Source organism: Oryctolagus cuniculus, chromosome 3 (assembly GCF_964237555.1).
Source record: "Oryctolagus cuniculus chromosome 3, mOryCun1.1, whole genome shotgun sequence".
Taxonomy (NCBI): Eukaryota; Metazoa; Chordata; class Mammalia; order Lagomorpha; family Leporidae; genus Oryctolagus; species Oryctolagus cuniculus.
Window position 1 is genome coordinate 70276851 of NC_091434.1, and position 16928 is coordinate 70293778.

Here is a 16928-nt window from a genome sequence, read left to right on the forward strand (position 1 = left end):
AATAGTCAGACACCTTATACTATGCCACTTGAATTAGGATTTGGGAAGGTTCTTTTACAAAGACTGTACTGAGGAGGAGAGCTACTATTCTCTGTTATCAATGGCTACCCCAAATCAATGAAAGGTGGGTGTTTGGTGCAGCTGTTAAAACCCCCCACGTCCTACACTGGAGTGCCTGGGTCTGAGTCCCAGCTCTGCTTCTATTTTTTTCTTAAGATTTATTTATTTTATTCAAAAGGCAGAGTTACAGACAGAGGGAAACACAGAGACTGAGAGATCTTCCATCTGCTGGTTCACTCCCCAAATGGCCACAATGATCAGAGCTGGGCCGATCCAAAGCCAGGAGCCAGGATTTTCTTCCAGGTCTCCCACATGGGTGGCAGGAACCCAAGCACTTGTGCCATCCTGTGCTGCTTTTCCAGTTGTGTTAGCAGGGAGCTAGATTGGAAGTGGAGCAGCTGGGACTCGAACTGGCACCCATATGAGATGCCAGCCCTGCAGGAGGAGCCTTAATCTTCTACACCACAGCACCAGGCCCCCAGCTCTGCTTCTAATTCTAGCTTCCTGCTAATGTGCATCTGGGGGGGGGGGGCAGTGGTGATGGCTCACACACTTGGGTCCTTGCCGCGCACATGGGAATCCTGGATTGAGGTCCAAGCTCCTGGCTTCAGCATGGCCCTGCCCTGGCTGTTGCCAGCATTTGGGGATCAACCAGCAAATGGAAAATCTCTCTGCCTTTCAATCAATCGATCAATCAATCAATCAAACCAAGAAAGAAATCAATTTTTTCAAATTCAATGAGAGTGCAGGTCAAAAAAGCGAGTAGATCACTAAGCCGTGCTCTTTGAAACAGAGGCAGGCTCCTCTGCCATGCTTTCCCCACACCACTCCCAGCTGAAGAAGGCACTGCAACAAGGGCACAGCGTTCCTGCAGAGCTGCTACAGTGCCACCACACTGCACACGTGCCTGGGGAACCAGCTTAGAACAACCTCTAGGTAATGGTAATTACTTCTTCAGACAGTGCCTTGTCTCCAGAACTGACAGAAACTGTTTCCCTATTTTAAATAACCTTCTCTATCGATCTGTTGGAATCACATCATATTTTATAAATATCTACTGTTCAGTGCAGCTGCAAGTACTACATGTCATGTAGTTGAACTGGCCTTGACCTCGGATGGCTGGGGCATATTTTAGTGTTTCGTGGCAGGGCTGATGTAAGAGAGGAGTAGGGGACTTTGATTTTATGAACACAGACAAGAAAAGGAGAATTTGTGGAATTTTTCAGGTTCAAGAAAGACTTGGTTCAAAGGGTTGAGTTCCTTTTATTTACCTTGAGCTTATATACTGTGAAATTGCAGCTAAGATCCTTGCAGAATACAATACCGGAAAACACTGAGGAATTTGGTGTCTGTATTAATATATATACTTGGGCCTTCATGAGTATGCACTTTTTTTGTTGTTGCTGTTATTAAAGATTTATTTTCTTTGGGGCCAGTGCTGTCGCATAGTGGGGTAAGCCTCCACCTGCAGTGCCAGCATCCCGCATGGGTATCAGTTCAAGTTCCAGCTGCTCTACTTCTGATCCAGCTCCCTGCTAATGTGCCTGGGAAAGCAGCAGAAGATGGCTCAAGTTCTTGGGCCCCTGCACCCATGTGGGAGACCTGAATGAAGATTCTGGCTCCTGGCTTCAGCATGGCCCAGCCCTGGCTATTGTAATAATTTGGAGAGTGAACCAGCAGACGGAAGACTTCTCTCTTTCTGCCTCTGCCTCTCTTCCTCTCTCTGACTTTCAAATAAATAAATCAATATTTTTTAAAAAAATTATTTACTTTATTTGAAAGGCAGAGTTACAGAGAAAGGGAAAGACAGAGAAAGAGATCTTTCATCTGGTGGTTCACTCCCTAGATGGCTGCAACAGTCAGGGCTGGGCCACGCCAAAGCCAGAAGCCTGGAGCTTCATTCAGATCTCCCACTGGGTACAGGGGCCCAAGAACTTGAACCATCCTCCATTGCCTTCCCAGGCAGATTAGCAGGGAGATGGATTGGAAGTGGAACAGCAGGGATGCAAACTGGTGCTTATATAAGATGCTGGTACTGCAGGTGGCAGCTTAACTTGTTGCACCACAATGCTGGTCCCTTTCACTTTGCTTTTTTTCAAGTATTTTCCAAATAGGTGACTTAAAAAAAAAACCAACTCAGTATTTTCTAATTTACATTGATCCTTAGTATTAGATACTACAACTAAATGTTACTGTCTGTTTTCAAGTTAAAATTAGTAGATTATGGTGTCTATACTCACTAGTTTATTTCTATACCACAAATCATAATACAGTAAAGACCACAGAAGGAAGTGTTTTGTTCAAGGCCATCATCCAAGCAATTGCATCTTTGACCTGACTTGCCATTGGCCCTTTGGAGTGTCGGTGATCTGCATGGACACCCTGTGATGTCAACCATGACTTGTGAGCAGGGAGCATGAAAACCATTTTCTCTTTTCAATCAGTTTAATCTTGTATGGCTTTCAGCACTAAAGGCTTCACTTGTCACATTTGCTTTTTAAAATTTGTCATTGTCATTTTAAATTATCATACAAAGCAGGAATCCTTAGCTAACAGAAACTTTTCTGAATGTAGTTGAGGATCTTGGTCATTGCCTTAAACAACTTTTGAACACACATGCATCAGTATATAATTTTTAAATGCCTTTCAGATTTTGGCTGGTAGCAGTTTGTTAAAGAAAAATAGAATACCTTGAGCTTTAATAACTTTCATTCTATCTTGATGTCAAATGGAATTTCTCATTTTAAACAATACCACCCTTTCACCTAAATTCATTTTTCAGAATCTACTTTACCATGAACTTCTAAAGCAGGTGGCTAGTTTCTCAATATTCTATAGTGAGTAATCCTCATATAATTCTTACATGGTTATTATTAAATCATTGGAAGAAATGTGTTTCATTATTTGCCCCTGAATTTTTTAGTAGAATGTGATGCATGGTCTGGTGTTGACAGAAATGACAGAACTCACTAGGAGGTGACGAACCCTTGTAACCTTCTGACCTGTCTGCCTTTAGGGCATGCACACATGGAGGAAACTTGAAAGGGACCCCGTGAAAACCACCCTGAGCAATATTTGCCCTCTCTGGACCTTACAGTCAGTTTCATATAAATTTACAAGAACTTAGAAACAAACAAGGGCTTTGTCTACACACACAAGTATGGGGAAATAAATGTCAAATTCAGAAAAACAGCAATTTTCAAAGGAATATACAGTGGATCACTACCAGCTGAATGTTGCTTTAGAATTTTAAGTGGAGCAATAGGTTTGTGGCTTTAAGGAAGCTTCACTTATAGAGGAAATGTGACCTGAATAGTAAGGACCACGTGCTTGAATGGGAAAAGGAAACCGAGATCAAACACCACAACCTGACCTTTTACATGTACTGTTCAGAGAAATGGAGCCTTTGAACATCAAATTTCACTCTAAACTTTGAAAGCTAGAGTTATTACTTCTCTTAAATATTTTTCTGAAGTTGCATTATTCAATTCAAAAATAGTTTATATGTATGTACTATTAAAGCAGAATGGTGATAAACCTAAGAGGTTCTAAGAGAAAAGATGACCAAGGCAACTTTAATAAAATAGGACCATTGGCATTGAATTTGGAAAGAAACAAGCCATAGTCATACATCATGACTGTGGAATATGTGGGACTTACATATTAGTGTTGGCAGTTGATGTCAGCCATTCGCCTGCTAAGCCAATGATATCCAATCCAGTGGAGAGCTGGTTGAAAAATCGAGGATGACCTAGAGAGAAGAGTAACAGGCAAGCATCAACGCAAATCTGGATTTTTCAATCTATATTCAAAGCAAAAGGCTTCTCCCATTAGGCAACATTCATACAGCCTCCATCCCAGTTCTATCAAAGTTACCCAAGGATATTGGAGAAAGGGAAGGTGGACCCACTCTACAAAAACCCTAAGCATTAATGAGGCCTCCCAAATTTCTAGGTTTCTGAAGCATCATGCTTTAAATTTAAAAAGAAATCCAAAATCATGCAACTAATGATGCTTTCGAATATTTTACTTGTTGACTTCCAGACAAACTCCTATTTCACATGTATTTTTTTTCATTACAAAAGAAAATGTAGTTGATCCTGATTTTTCCCTCTGCTTAAAAATCTCAAAGTTTTAAATCCCCAAATCGAGGTTTGCTGATAGAGAAGAGGCTGTAGGCCTCCAAGAGGGTTCTTGGCTCTGTGGGCCAAACCAAGCTTGGAGTAAGTACCAGCTCCAGTGCTGACACTGCTAGCAACCATCACTCCGTGGTGCTCTATGACACATGCGACATCAAGCAGTGTTTTGCCCATACATAATCAGGTGCCCATTAAACTAAATTTATTGTTGAGACCACCCTAGCATCTTTGCTATGAACTGGACAGAGTCAGCCTCATCCACCCACTGAGTTGCTGGAGAAATAACTGTTATGGCTTCACAATTCTAAAGGCCTGTGCGACCCACAGTCTGCTTTAGCAGGCTTTGTGCTTAGCAAATTCAGGGTTGTTGACCAACTTGGCGTTCACCAGAAAACTCAACTCCACATCAGCAGGCTTGGCTCAGCTGTCACGAAGGAGTCAACACAATAGATTGTCTAGGGAGGTGTGACAGAGAACTGGTGCTAGGAAGATATGCTGACGCCTAGGTTTCCAGTGGAAATTGCCTTTGCCTCTGAAGTAACTGCCAGGGAGCTAGTGTGTGAGTGTTCCTGCTCCGAATCCCCTGAGGATGCCTGGTCTTCCCTAGATGGGAGCGAGACTCATTCAGGACATCCGGACTATGATTATATCGGAAGAGACCAAGCTCTGCCTCTCAAGAGACCTCCAAATAGATAAATAAAATCTGGATTCCAGATGCTCACGTACACTATTCCAAATAGCTTAAACTACTCTATTTTACTCGTTTGCTCAGTGCCAGCAGAATCCATGACAACTCCTGCAACGTAACAAAGGTTGTTGAAATCCATTAAAATATTTACGCAACACCCCATCTGAACACTCTTAACAAATATTTCACTCTAAGGAAGGAATGAACCATAAATAAATGCAATCATATTTTTGATAATGTATAAAAACAACTTCACATGGCAGAGACAAAAGACAAACTCTTTGCCCACTGAAATACACAAGACTCAAAGTCCCCCCAGACCTTACACTTAGCTTATGGCTACAACCTTGTGCCTCCCAAAATCTGAGCTCAGAATTTCTATCAAGTAACAAAATAACATAGTTTTAATTTCAATTTCAATTCTCTATATTCCATAAAAATAATGGACGCTATATAGGATACTGAGCAGCACCTAAACTCAACTAGGCTGAGGAAAAAAGTTTTTGGTTTTTTAAGGGAAAGTTTTTCAACAAGTAAACTGTAAGGGGGAAGAAAAGGAGTGGAGCGGGGAACTATTGATTACGAGACGCATCAACCAACTGCAATGTGAAGAACCTAGATTCTCCTTCAAAAGAATTATAAAAATTAATATTTATACATTCATGAGATGATTGGAAATTTGAACACTGAATATTTCATATTAAGGAACTGTACATTTTGTGAATTTTTTCAGGTATAACAATGACTCCGTGGTTATGCCTTTTGTTAACAGAGTTCTTGAGGACAAGGACTATTTATGGATCAATAATATTATGTTGGAGAGTTGCTTCCAGATAATACAGAAGAGAAGGAAGTGGTTGGAGGTACAGGTGAAACAAAATTATCCGGAGTTGATAATAAACTGGGTATTGGGTATAAAGCGTTCATTATATGATTCTACTTTTGTATAGTTTTAAAATTTGCTAGGATAGGAGCAGGCATTCTGCCAAGTCATTAAGATGCCTGTGTCCCACATCAGTGTGCCTTGGTTCACTACCCGGCTCTGGCTCCTGCCTCCACCTCCCTGCCAGTGCAGGCTCTGGGCGACAGCAGTGATGATTTGAGTAACTGGGTTTCTGCTGCCCACAAGGGAGACCTAGATTGAGACCTCAACCCCTGGCTTTGGCTCCTAGTCCAGGCCCGGTGGCTGCTGGCATTTGATGAGTGACCCAGTACACAGGAGTGCACTCTCTCCCTTTATCTGTCTACCTCTCAAACATGAAAATGCAATTTAAGACATATTTTCTGTAATAAAAAGTTAAAGAAGGACTAGCCAAGAAAGTCTGGTGTATCTACAAATCACCTAAGTAGCTGCTGTGACCGAGGGCTGATTTGTAGCTGGCGGAACACAATATGCTGGTTCTTTCTTTGAAGAAGTCTGTGGGGGCAGGTGCTGTGGCGCGGCAGGTTAAGCCACTGCTTTGAATACCCGCATTCCATTTTGCAGTGCCTGGATTAAGTCCTGGCTACTCTGTTTCTGCTCCAGCTTCCTATAACCTGCACCGGAGGCAGCGGAAGGTGGCTCAAGGACTTAGGTTCTTGACACCCATGCAGGAGACTCAGATGGAGTTCCTGGCACCTAGATTTGCCTTGGCCCAGCCCTGGCTGCTCTAGGTACTTGAAGAGTGAAGTAGCAGATGGAAAATTTTTCTGTCTGTGCCTCTCCCAAATAAATAAATCTTAAAAAGAAAAAAATGGGCCAGCGCCGTGGCTCACTTGGCTAATTCTCCTCCTGCAGCACTGGCACCCTGGGTTCTAGTCCAGGTTGGGCTGCCGGGTACTAGTCCCAGTTACTCCTCTTCCAGTCCAGCTCTCTGCTGTGGCCCGGGAGGGCAGCAGAGGAGGGCCCAAGTGCTTGGGTCCCTGCACCAGCATGGGAGACTGGGAGGAAGCACCCGGCTCCTGGCTTCAGATTGGTGCAGCACCAGCTGTAGCGGCCATTTGGGGGGTGAACCAATGGAAGGAAGACCTTTCTCTCTGTCTCTCTCTCACTGTCTATAACTTTACCTGTGAAATAAAAAAGAAAAAAAAAGAAAAAAATGTCTTTTGTTAACTTGTCAAGAATTTCCAAATGCCTCATCATCCCTGTGTAGGCTATAACCCCATCAGATGGTTCTCACTACTAAACCAAACCATTATGTGGACTGAGCATTAATGCACTGATACCTTAAAAAATATTGCCCACGTGTGTAGCTACACATGGGCTGTGCTCTGTCGCTTCGGTATCTACTTCTAGATCACAGATCCACAACCAGGAGCTGTCCTCATTGATGTGCCAGCACCAGTCTGCTTTCGCAGGGTCAAAATGAGATGTAGCAGAAGGCACCATGGTGCTCGGAAAACTAAAAACCCTGCACACGCGAATATTTGCTCTCAGCTACATCTCTGAAGAACAGGAATGGATGGTGCAGGCTGAATCCCGAGTGGCTTCACACACTGTACTCATGACAGTCCAGGCTTTGCCTGGCCAAAAGAGCCTGCAGCTTCACCCCTGATATGAGAATTTGTGATGATAAAGTCCTGTGTTTTTCTCTGAGGGACAACATTACTCAGGACAAAAATATGAGGGTATTATAAAAAGTTTGTAGAAAACAGTTATATGCAAATGTGCATTTTCCATGAACTTTAAAAAAATTTGTTTCAATTTTGTTTCTTTGGAAGAGAGAGAGAGAGAGGCAGAGAGGGGAGAGAGAGAGAAAGAGAGAGAGAGCAAGCGAGCGAGCACTTCCATCCACTGGTTCGCTCCCCAAATGCCTACAACATTCCTGGCTAGGCTGGGCTGAAGCTGGGGGCAAGGAACTCAGTCTGGGTCCCCCACGTCAGTGGCAGAGACTCGGCCCCTGAGCCACCACCTGCTTCCTCCCAGGAGACACATTAGCAGGAAGTGGGGATGGAGAGTGGAACTGCAACTTGAGCCCAGGCATCTGCTATGGGATGAGGAGGTCCTAAGAGAGGGTTTAATCACTCCGCCAAATGCCCCTCCAGGAACTCTTTGAAGTACCCTCATGTGTGGTTCTCATGTTTCTGAGAAAGGGTGTATAGCGTGACTGAGAAAATAAAATACACTGGCCCAAAGCAAGACAAGCTAAAACAAACATAGGGAATTCTGGTTCTTCCTAATCCAGCCACGTAATGTGACCTGGTCTCCATCAGGAATAGGTTTAGCTGCCAGACTAAGATGAGACGGCACTAAACTGATAGGAGTGCTTCTCCTTAAAAACCAAACACAGAGGATGTAGCTGTGATCGGGTCTTGTCCATCCAGCAGGTACTTAGTGAGCTATCCTTATTCCCGCGGTACTGGTGAACCTCAAATGCTATTTGGGATTCCTTACTTTAAAAAGTTTCTCTGAGGGGGTGGTGCTGTGGCACAGTGGGTTAATGCCCTGGTCTGAAGCACCAGCATCCCATATGGGCGCCAGTTTGAGTCCCGGCTGCTCCACTTCCGATCCAGCTCTCTGCTATGGCCTGGGAAAGCAGTGGAAGATGGCCCAAGGACTTGCACCCACATGCAAGACCCGGAAGAAGCTCCTGGCTCCTGGCTCCTGGCTTCGGATCAGCACAGCTCTGGCCATTGCAGCCAACTGGGGAGTGAACAAATGGATGGAAGACCTCTCTCTCTCTCTCTCTCTCTCCCTCTTCCTCTCCTCTCTCTGTGTAACTCTGACTTTCAAATAAATAAATAAATAAATCTTTTTTTTTTAAAAAAAAAAGCTTCTCTGGCCACCCTCTTATTTCATTGCAACATTTTGGTTTTGACACCGAATAGCCTTACTCAGCTCCATCCCCCATCGGCCTCTCCAGTCTGTATCTTAAATCTATCTTCAAGTGACTAAGAGTGAGAGGGCATAAAGGCAAAGCAGAGAGAAGGAAGGAAAAAGAACAAGGGGCTGCGAGCTGTGGCCTTGGGAAATCCTCTTCTGTCCTGCGACTTCCTGTAGACCTAGCCACCCCAGAGCTCAGGCTGGAGAGAAGAAAACACTGCCTCAAACCTGGGCTTAGGCACATCCAAAACGTCCTTGAACTTGAGGCAACTGGGAAGTACTTTGGCCAGGACTGCTGGCTAGCGAGGGCTCCTGTATGAGGTAAAGGAGGCAAGAAGGGCCAGCGCCTTGGCTCAGTAAGCTAATCCTCTGCCTGCGGCGCCAGCACACCAGGTTCTAGTACGGTCAGAGCACGGGATTCTGTCCTGGTTGCCCCTCTTCCAGTCCAGCTCTTTGCTGTGGCCCAGGAGTGCAGTGGAGGATGGCCCAAGTGCTTGGGCCCTGCACCTGCGTGGGAGACCAGGAGAAGCACCTGGCTCCTGGCTTTGCATCAGCGCGGTGCACCGGCCGTAGCGCGCTGGCCACAGCGACCATTGGAGGGTGAACCAACGGTAAAGGAAGACCTTTCTCCCTGTCTCTCTCACTGTCCACTCTGCCTGTCAAAAAAAAAAAAAAAAAAAAAAAAAAAAAGGAGGCAAGAGGACGACCCCAAGAACTCACAGTTGGAACAGGATTAGTGACCCAGAGGGTCTATATTTCAGAGGTTGGAAAGGTTGTATGTCTGTGTGTGTGTGCATGCATGTGTGTCCACGTGTGCATGTGTGTGTGAGACTTTCTGGCCTAGCCAGAAGGTGGTATGAACTGAACTGTATCTTTCAGAAAGCTGTGTCGAAGTCCTCGCCCCACTTCTATGAATGTGATCTTATTTGGAAATAGGGTGCTTGCAAACGTAATGCAGTGGAGATGAAGTCCTGCTGGACTGGGGCAGGGAGTGGGTGGGGACACTAAGACAGACTAGCATCCTAAGGGAGGAGGGAAACTTGGACACACACAGTGGAGAGGGCCAGGGAAGGATAAGGCAGAGACTGGAGCGATGAATATGCAAGCCAAGGAAAGCCCACAACAAGCACCAGGAGCTGGGAGAGGCCAGGGGACATCGCCAGAATTTTCAAACTCCATCATGGCGAGAGAATAAATGCCTGCTGTTTCAAGCCACCTGTTCGGGCAATGTGTAATGGCAGTCCTAGGAAACAGACGCGGGAAGGGAGGGAAGCAGATCCTGTTTCCCCAGCATCGGGATGGGGAAGGGCAGGTGAGATTTATCAGAATGAAATAGACACGATCACGGAGGCAAGAAAAGAGGTTAGGTCACTCTGCTCCCCCTTGGTGTTAAATGGCTTCCAACCAAGACTAAAAACTTTATACAAAAGTCGCCTTAGCACCATGCAGCTGCACATTTTAAACCTAATTTCACAAGAAAGAGTGGTGAGTTTTCACCAGGGTTGGGGCCTTCCTCCAGCTGTTACTGCCCAGGGCTGTTGCTTTTGGGATCTCTAAGAACTTCTCTGCCTTCTCTTACCAAGACTGCATTTCTCCTTCAACGTGAGCTTGCTGTCCTCACCACTGACGAGGGCAGGAGGGAGGGCAGGTGCAAGCTGCAGGTGCGAGCCCCCCCTCACCTGTGCGGACGCCATACTTCAGGGTGTCTCTGCAGTCAACCAGGATCTGCTCCAGGGACTCGGGATGGTCGGAGAGCTCCAGGTTGAAGCCCTCCATGCCTTCCAGCAACTGGTGTGGGTGATGGAAGTCCAGCACCTTGGTGGACCGGTCAAACGTCTTACGGACATAGTTGAGCAGGATGTCCACCACCTCCAGCAGGAACTGCACGGTCTGCTCTTCTCCGTTCTTAGCTGGAAGCAGATCTGGGGAAAGGGGGGGCAATGAGTCAATGAGTAGTTGTCACCTGACTCCCAACCTTGGGCCCAAGATCCCTCGCATCAGCTGCAGTATGCTGACATGCTGAACCTCATTCCGGCACGTGCGTGTGCAGGGCATCTGACGGACCGCATCGCCAGCAGTGCTGCACTCCCTTTCTGGGGTTCAAGAATTTTCTGATAGTGAGGCTGCTCACCCGTGCGATGGATGCTGCGAGTGACCTGCCTGCGGCACTTGTCCATTTGCAGGCTGAATGGGCCCCTGTGAGGCGTGTGTTGGAGGGAACTCCTGTCATACTACCTTGGCACCAGGTGTGCCCCTGTACCTTTGCTGTGCTCAGTCTGCAGAGGGAGAAGGCAAGGCGGCTCTGGAGAGAGGCTCAGATGCTCCCCGAAGAGGGTCAGCCTTTGTGGTGTTCTCAGGCAGGGAAGGGACGGGGGGGGGGGGGGGAGTCCCTACTGAGGTTTCAGCCATAGTCAACAGCAGGCTGATGCTCTGTCTGCTCCCTGGATTCTCTCTGAGGTTTTAGCCATGTCTTGTTAAATGTTCTAGTCTGGTCCCTGTGGCCCTGCGGAGAACAAATGGAAGGGGTGGGGGCAGGTCCACCTCTGAGCTGGTACAGCACCTTGAAACCAGTGCTACGGGGGCAGCTGGAATGAGATAGATAGATCGATAGATAGATAGATCGATCGATCTCCAGAAGGAAAATGAGTTTCAGGACAGTCTCAGTTATGAGGCCCAGAATACAGCTTCCTGGAGGGGGGGGGTGTGTCACTGTCACTCTTTTGCCCAGGCTTGGGGACAAGTGCTATGGAGGGATTCACTGGATTTTTTCTCACGGGTAAGACTGCTTTGGGTTCTAAGATTCTGTCCCCATGAGTGTCTTTTCTGAGCAGACCATCACTGGCTACCCTCACCCAGCTCCCAAACCAAGGGAGCAGTTAGGGAAGGAGGGAGGTGGTCCAGTGTGGGAAAAGCAATTGCATGAGGCTTCAGGGAACGGCATTTCTTGGTGAAAGAAGTAAAATTTCAGGAAACAGATGAAGACATCCAGCTAGGAGCTAGGAGCCGGCGGGCGGCCCCAGGGCCGGGCAGGGGAGGGCTAGCTACCTCGAGCGAACAAGTTGGAGAAGTCGGTCTCGGTGCGCCGGAAGCGGGCCTCCCTGTCGCTGTTCTCGCAGGAGAGCAGATTCTTGGAGGACTGCCTCTCCCGGAAGGCGCTCACGAGGCGGCTCTTCTCTTCCAGGCTGTTGGTCCTTTGCAAAAACCCTAAGGCGTGAGAGGCTAGGTCAGGGAGGGTGCGACCTCCCAGGCGCCGCCGAGGCTCAGCTGCCGGGTCGGGCCGCGCGCTCGCTCCGGGAATGACAGAGAGTGGCTCTGGCACCGCTGGCCTTCGGGGGGCAGGGGTGTGCCAAATGTCGTCAGCGGCACGGACCCAGTCATGCGCAAGGGGGGAACAGTGAGCGAAGCAGCCTGTTTTCTTCCCTGGGCGTGACCGGGAGCTGAGAACTGTCAGTCAGACAGCTTCCGCTCCAGCAGCCAGCCCCCCGCCCGCTTCGTAGGCAGGGACCCGGGCTCAGGACAGCTCCCAGCTCTGGGCTTCCGGGCTACGCGACCACAGCGGGCAGACTGGAGGGGTGGTGAGGACAGCAGAGGGAAGAGGACACGGGTGGGGGGGCACAGCCTAGGGAGGAGGGGGAGGACAGCAGAGGGAGGAGGCGTCAGGTCCAGCTATGAGGATTAGGAAATACCTCCCTCTAGCAGCACTAACACCCGCAGGATTCAATATAAGGGTAACTTTTCCTTTACCACTCCCTGCCTTTGAATAAAGGTACTGGGGAAAGACACAGGAGAATTTCAAGTCTTATGCATTCAGTTCTCAGCAGCACCTGTTGTCTAACAGCACTCTGCTGTGGACTTGGACAGATTCCTCCCCTGCCCCCCCCATACACACACACACACACACACACACGCACACATGCACACACGCCAAGGGCACACAGCCTGGCAGACGGTGACCGAAACTGTCATAAAGCTGGAAAGTCATCCAAGAACCGCCCCCGATGAATCCTGAGCCCAGGATGGGATCCACAACCTCTGACCTGGGACCCTCAGAGGGAGCAGGAATCTCTCTGGCCTGGAGTGACCAGCTGGGACAACACTAGCAGCAAACCAGGAAGCAGGGTTGGGCCAACAGGGCTGGAGAATCTACCACCATCTTCCCCTCGCCTCCATCCTCTGTGGGGCGCTGGGCCTGCAAACCCTTCCTCCGTCAGTATCTCCTCCTCTAATGTAGCTTCGGCCTTAGCCCAGAATGCACCACCCTGAGCAGGGGAATCAAGTTCTAAGCTTGTTGGTGACCCCAGAGTGGTCTCTGTAGAGATCAAGCTCCTTGGGGAGTCACACACATCACAAGGCAGGCTTGGAAGAAAGTCCCAGGAGGTGCAAGGACAGGCAAGTGAATCTGGGGCACTCGGCTTGACTTCCCTAGGGCTGCAGTTCAGTGTGGTGGGTAGGAGAAGGGGGCATGCAGGGAGGGGGATGAGGACCCTCCCCGACACAGGAGCCAGCCTCTATTTCTGGAGGGAGGAATATGAAGGCAGAGACACCTCTGAAGCTCCTCAGTAAAGGCCAAAAGGACATAGCAGGGCAGGGCAGGGCAGGATGGGGCGGGGTGGGGTGGGGTATATGTCTACGGTAATAGCTGAGGGTTGCATCCTTTCTCTTTTCCCTCCCCTCTTTTACTTTCTGGATTCCTCCTCCAGATCCTGAGACCAGAGCCAGCAGCCAGCTTCCCTTGCCAAAGGGATGAAGGGCCACCTGGCTCCTGAACTCTGAAACTTCCGCCCAATTCCAAATCAGGGAGGATGGAATTTGCCTGTCTGGAAAGGCCAAATCCATGTGGCCTGAATGAGGGTGAGGTTCTGCCCACCTGGACCCCTGCTGTGTATTCTCAGATCTCTGGGCTTCTGATTCATTCCCTAGGAAAGCCTTGAGCCCTCCCCTACCCACCACCACTTGAGAAACCCTTTAGAAACCCCGTTCCTCCAGGCAGCGGCAGGGAACAGGAACTCAGTTCAGACTTTGGACATTGTCTCCAAAAAAGGTTTTGGCACGGGCTCTCCCAGAGAAGTCCTGATGGGGCTGAGAGATGAACCTGAGGACCTGACTTTAACCTTGCATCCCATTCCTGAACCACACTTCCTGTAGTGCCTTGGGAATTAGCATTTTCATGAAATCCTGAAATTATGAATGGCACACTTACTACACTGCCTTATAATTTGCATCAGAACCCATCAATTTGGGGCTGGTGCTGTGGCATAGCAGGTAAAGCCACTGCCTGCAGTGCTGACATCCCATATGGGCACCAGTTTGAGTCCTGGCTGCCCCAATTCTGATCTAGCTCTCTGCTATGACCTGGGAAAGCAGTAGAGGATTGCCCAGGTTCTTGGGCCCCTGTACCCATGTGGGAGACCCAGAGGAAGCTCCTGGCTCCTGGCTTCAGATCAGCACAGCTATGGCTGATGCGGCCAATTGGGGAGTGAACCAGTAGATGGAAGACACACCCTCTCCCCCCACCTCTCTTTCTCTCTCTGTAATTCTGCCTTTCAAATAAATAAATAAATCTTTTAAAAAAAATCCCATCAATTTGCTGACAGGCACTTTTAATGTATACTGCCATTTCTTTCACTTTGCTTAGGAAGATATTTATTTTCTAAGCAATCCTGACTCTCAAAGGAGGTCAAAGACCCCTAGGCCTCTCTCCTCTGAGAGGTACTGGAAGGAGTTTCTGCTCCTTCAAGGATGAAGAGGTAGTAGATGACACTGAGGTTGTGACAACTGCCTGAGCAAGTACGGGGTCTTGGATGCAGGGTCCCTGAGACTGAGGCAGACTGCACGGTCTCTCACTCTGCACCTCAACTATGAGGACCTAGTTTAAGCTCTGCATTCTTAGAAGCAAAAAGGAAAGAGGAGAGCCGAGCTCAGCTGGTAGCATCCTGGCCAGCCCCAAGGGGAGACTTGGTAGTGTGTCCTGCCGTGACTCCACCTGTTTAGTGGGCCGAGGGCAGCTCTGGTCCTGGTTCCTCACACCTGCACTCTCAAACCCACTAGGGGAACCCAGGTAAGTGCGTATGGTCCCAGAGAGCACCCAGCTCCAGCTGTTGTTTCCAAGTGGGGCTTTCCAGCTATGCACAGCATAAGTGGGCCTGGGGCTGAGGCCAGTGTGTTCTCTGCCCACCAGGCTGCAGCACTGAACTGCTGCCGCTCTGGAAAACAGGTTCTTTGCCTGATCTTCATGGGCTGACAGCATCTTCCAGACTTCCCCATCCACCTTTTCCCAGAGAAACCAGAAATACAGAACACTTGAGGTCTCTACTTTTAGGATTTGCCAACCAATACAAAATTAAACACACTCTAATTACAATGGCTCGGGGATTGAAACTGGCAGCAAGTCTGGGGCCTCTGCACTGATAAGAGATGGAAGCCCAAGGACACACTGAGAAATCTGCAGGGCCCAGGGCCAGAGCTAAGGGATCCAGGCAACTCACTCTATGTAGGTCACGCCACCATGCCTGCAGCCACTCTCCAGCTCTTGGCAAGACCCTGGTTTTCTTCTAGCTGATGACTCTCCCATGGGGCTTCTGCCTCCAGAGCTAAGGGTATCCCTAGGGGAAACTCAGGTCTTCCTAGCAGCTTCATTCCCCGGCTTGGGGGGAGGGGGAGGGGGCTGGCAAAGCACTAAGGATGCTCTGGGGATCAACCAGGGCAATGGATTTGCAAGTGGAAAAAGAGGATGATTAGTCCCATTGCTGCCTTAAAACCAACCGGGATGGTGCTAGGTCAAGGAGGCCGGTCCCTGAAGTTCTAGGGCCAGGTCTAGAGAGGTGGGTGAGTGTGGACAAGGGAGGTGGGAGGTGGGGGCTGGGCTGGGTGGATCCAGGACCGAAACAAAAGGCTGCACTCCGCCTCCACCAGATTACAATGGAAAACCAGAGCTGGCTTTCCAATGTGTGGAATAAAACCTACGGGAAGCCAGCTCGTTTGGGGTCCCAACCACAGAACGAGTTAGCTGAAGGCAGTTTGCCTCCACGGACTTGGATTGCAACTTTCCTGAGCTTAAGGGGCGAGAGGCAGGGAAGAAACTCCGAAAGGAAGGTCGTCCCCAACGGTCTCAACGTCCTCCCGGCCGGCACTGGTGGGCAGAGGGCGGCGGAAGTCGGTGCCACTCAAGGACCCCCTGGACCCTGCGAACGTGCTCTCTCTGCCGTCCCTTGTCCCTTCAGAGCGCGCGGGGGGGGGGGGGGCGCTAAGACCTTTGCTCTCCGCCGACCCAGAGGGTCCCCGCACACGCTCCAAGGCCGGGACCCGCAGGAAAGGACCTCGCCTCTAGCCAGCCCCTGCCCAGTCCTCAGCCGGCCACGGCGCGCGCCCGGGGCTCAACTCGGTTCTGCTTGCCCGGCTGCATGACAATGACGGCTGCAGAAGCCGAACGCTGGGCCCCGGAGGGGACCTCGCGCGGAACGGGCCATTAAGCCGGGAACGGCGGCGGTGGGGGCGGGGTGGGCGGGGGCTATTTATAGAACAAAGCTCGGTGGCCTGCAGACCCGGCCCTGGCCTCGCCCCGCGGGCCTCGCGTGCGGGGACGCGGGCCGTATAGCCCCGGCTGCCCTTCCTGTCCAGCACTGCTGCGGGAGCGGCACCAAGGGCCCCGGAAATGCAGGCTCCCCACGGCCGCGAAACAACGCCTCTTTACTCGGCCCGGGCCCGGAGTGTATCCGCGCCCACCCGCTCTGCGCGCGACCCCGGCCCCAGCGCTATCGGCGCGGCGCAGCGGCTGACGGATGGCTCTTTAATAAGCCCCTCGTTAATCTTCCCCCGCTCTCTACCCCCGCCAGCGGACAGTCCGTATTTTTGGGCCCGATAAGGCTGGAGAAAATGCGAGGCGATAAAACGTGGCGAGCGCAGCCAGTCCTCATTGTTCAGCCGGGGCCGCTCAGCTGTGCCCCTTCGAACAAACCTCCGGTTCTCCTTTGAAAACAATTCCCTCCCTTGGGCGTTTTCTTGTCAGACCCACGAGTCTGGAGAGCAGTTCTTTCTCCTCTCGCCCTCCCGGCTATTTGCCAGCCGCGCCACACACCCCTGTCCTCCCAGCCCGCCTGCCCCATTCCTTTCCTTGCCCTCCTCGCCTTCTAGAATATACGCCGGCCGGCCGGCCCCGGGCCTCTGAGGCTCCACGGAACGAAATCCGAATTCGTTCGGCACCTCGGGGCGACAACCTCAAGCCCGAGGCCAGAACAGGGTG

The 16928-nt window shown here is 49.9% G+C and overlaps 1 protein-coding gene across 1 annotated transcript in view; it reads right to left on the reverse strand.

Moving 5' to 3' along the window:
• GAD1 (glutamate decarboxylase 1) overlaps window positions 1-16928 on the reverse strand; it is a 43207-nt gene that overhangs the window by 20580 nt on the left and 5699 nt on the right. The window contains exons 4-6 of the mRNA XM_002712277.5: window positions 11735-11893; window positions 10369-10611; window positions 3721-3811 (exon numbers count right to left, since the gene is read on the reverse strand). Of these exons, the coding sequence (XP_002712323.1) occupies window positions 3721-3811; window positions 10369-10611; window positions 11735-11893 (493 nt within the window). The remainder of the gene's footprint in view (window positions 1-3720; window positions 3812-10368; window positions 10612-11734; window positions 11894-16928) is intronic.